This window comes from Condylura cristata, unplaced genomic scaffold, assembly GCF_000260355.1.
Source record: "Condylura cristata isolate star-nosed mole 26May11 unplaced genomic scaffold, ConCri1.0 scaffold00006, whole genome shotgun sequence".
NCBI lineage: Eukaryota > Metazoa > Chordata > Mammalia > Eulipotyphla > Talpidae > Condylura > Condylura cristata.
Window position 1 is genome coordinate 2,751,599 of NW_004567107.1, and position 2,874 is coordinate 2,754,472.

General features: G+C 70.8%; 1 protein-coding gene across 1 annotated transcript in view; it reads right to left on the bottom strand.

Annotated features, from left to right (window-relative positions):
* The window catches only part of LAMC3 (laminin, gamma 3), a 78,706-nt gene that overhangs the window by 31,798 nt on the left and 44,034 nt on the right, over nucleotides 1-2,874 (bottom strand). Inside the window, exon 9 of the mRNA XM_012721199.1 lies at nucleotides 2,279-2,409. Coding sequence (XP_012576653.1) covers nucleotides 2,279-2,409 — 131 coding nt within the window. The remainder of the gene's footprint in view (nucleotides 1-2,278; nucleotides 2,410-2,874) is intronic.

Consider the following 2,874-nt stretch of genomic DNA (forward strand, 5'->3'; position numbering starts at 1 on the left):
GGCGCTGAGGGCACGAGGGCGGCCTGCCCTCCCTGCGGCCCCACGGAACCCCGCGAGGGGCCGCGTTCCGCGCCAGCAAAACCCGCCCCGCTCAGTCGGCCGCGGGACTGAGACATGCGGCCACGCCAGGCCCTGACTGGCCAATGCTGAAGGTTTGGGGGGGCGGGGGGATCCCACAGGGCCGGGGAGAGAGGGGAGTGGCTGGGGCCGCCCCTGCGGCTGTCTGGAGGCACAGCCCGCCGCCACTAGGGTTCTCGGAGTCCTCGCCTTCAAGGGCAGCCCTGCACCGTGTCCCCCGCCACCCTCCCACCCTCCCCGTGGGGAGACGGGTGGAAGCAGGGAAGCGCAGGGGGGCTGGCGGGGCACCACACGCTCGGCCGAGCCCGACCACGCAGGCCTCACACCTGGTTCTGGGCAGACTGAGCCCGTGGGGAGCAGCCGTGGCCCCCGGCGCTGCCCGGGGCGGGCCCACTCGGCCTGAGCTCCCATCGTCCCGCCCGGAGCTGAGAGCCTCACAGCGGCAGCCACAGAGACTGTAACTGTCCCATCTCACAGATGGGGAAACTGAGGCTCAGGCCGGGAGGGGCAGCGCCAGAGGCAGAGCCGGAGAGCCGCTCTCTCCGACCCACCCCGGCCCGGGCACCTGTCGCACCTGTCACAGCCACCTGGTGGCTCCCGCCCCCGGCACCCTGGGCTCTCTGCTGTGGGGACACAGGCCCCCCCCACGCAGGCTCCTCGGGCAGCGAGCACCCCAGCACTTCCGGCAGGGTGGGGCGGGCAGGGGCAAGGGGCCGTCTCTGCCCAGTGAGGGCGCGGACCTCTCCCGCCCCACGGCCCCTGCGCCCACGGGAAGGAGCGAGATTCCTGCGCTCGTCGGGGCACTCGGTGCTGGGCCACCTGCCCCCCACACCTGCGGGCCTGAGGGCGGCCCCGCTCCGGCAGCTGTGGCCAGATGTTCTCTGGCCCAAACTGAGGTCCCCTCACGGCGGGCACTGCCACCCCACAACCTTGGAGACTCCCAGCGGTTTGACCCGAATCAAGTGTGGGGGTGTCAGGGGAGGAGAAAAGAGGTGTTCTCAAGACACCCCAAGCTCCAGGCTCCCCAGAGGGTGCAGACCCCAAGTGCCAGCAGCGGGCCCGTGTCCCCTCACCACATCTTCACCTGACTGGACGCCCCACGGCTGCACTCTGGGGGCTCTGTGCTAGACAGCTCCCGGGCCACAGCCCCCGCCTCCCGCCCCTGCCCCCCACCTCCCCTGGCGTCCAGCATCTCCTGTCTCCTCAGCCTGTCACCTCTGGACAGTCGAGGCCTGGGGTGTGGTAAAGACCCCATCCGGTTACTGCCCTGGCCAGTCCCGCCACAGCGTGGAGTGACCACAGGCGAGCAGCCCCGCCCGCCCTCCAGGCCCCTCAGGTCCGCCGCCCCCACAGGAGCCGGCCCCATGCCGGGCATCGTGCACAGCCCCCAGCCTCCGCCCCGGGATCCCGGTGTGCTCCTGCTCGCGGGGGTGGGGGGGACCCCTGGCCGCTCGCCGCCTACGGGAAGCCTCTGCCGACCGCTCCCCGCCCTGGAAGGAAACTCGTGCGCCTGTGTGATGTGCGGGCGGCATCGCTGGTGCCTCTGGCGCCCAGGACTGGGGGCCGCGGGGGGGCAGGGGGCCGCGGGGGGCAGGCCTGGGATGTCGGGATGAGAACAGTGCGGCCTCTGCCTCCCTTCTGGGTGGCCCAGCTTCCTGGGGAAGCGCGACCCTTTCGTGGACAAACCGCAGGGCGCACTGGCCGATCCGAAGAATGTGGGGCCAGGACCCGGGACCAGATGCCACAGCCCAGCTCTCCCCGGGAGAAGGGGGACGGCGGCCGGTTCCCTCCGGACCTCTCCGGACCTCGGCCCTGGGGGTCTGGAACAGCCCGAGCTCTCGGCCCTGTGCCGAGTTGCCCCAAAGCCTTCTTTAAAATGTTGGGGTGCTCACGAAGCCCGACAATACCCGAGTTCACCAGGGGGTTCTGGAAAGCCTGGGGTGATGGCCTCGTGGTTGCACTCCCGAGGAAGGAGACCTTGACAGCTCCAGCCCCACCTGCTGGGCCCCAGGGCAGCCACACTCGGGGGCCACAGCCGAGGGGGGTCCGTCTGGCCGCCCAGCTCACGACAGTCAGGTCCCCCTCCAGCGGGGAGTGAGCGCACCTGGGCACGCAAAAAGGTGCTCCCAGGCAGGGAAGCGCCCGGCAGCTCCAGCGGTGGGCAGTGCCGTGTGGTGGGGTGCAGCAGGGCCAGGCCTACCTGCCCCCCACCGAGAAGTCGGCCACGGCGTAGTAGTAGGACTGCAGGACCTTGGGGTCCTTGAAGATGTCATCCCCAAACGTGTTGAGCCGGTCCAGGGAGATGAGGAGCTCGGTGCTGGTGACCCACTCCTGGGGAGACAAAACGGGGGAGGGGTGCCGCCAGCGTGTCCCCAAGTATCTGCCCCCAGCTGCTAGGCTGCAAGGGGCGGCGGCGCTGGGGCCCCCGGGACACAGGACACTTGCAAGGAGACTGTTTGGGGGCGCCAGGCCACTGCTGCCCTTGCACTTTTGGCGATGATGCCTGGTGCCCCGGAGCCTGGTCTGTGAGTGACAGCGTGGAGGGGCGCGAGGAGGATGACCAACAGTCTGCACCCCAGTGTCCCCAGGGGGCCCGGCACTGAGTCAAGGTGTGGGTGCACTGGGAACTCGGACTCAGAACCCAAGACCTGCAGTTCCTTCCCCACGCAGCCCACCCCGAGCCCAGCGGGGGAGTCGCCCGCGGCCCCCAGTCTGCTGCGCCCCGGTGGTGGAAGGGAGCTGAGGGGGAGCCCAGCCCTGTGCTGGGGGGGCTGGCGGCCGCCAGGCAAGTCCCCC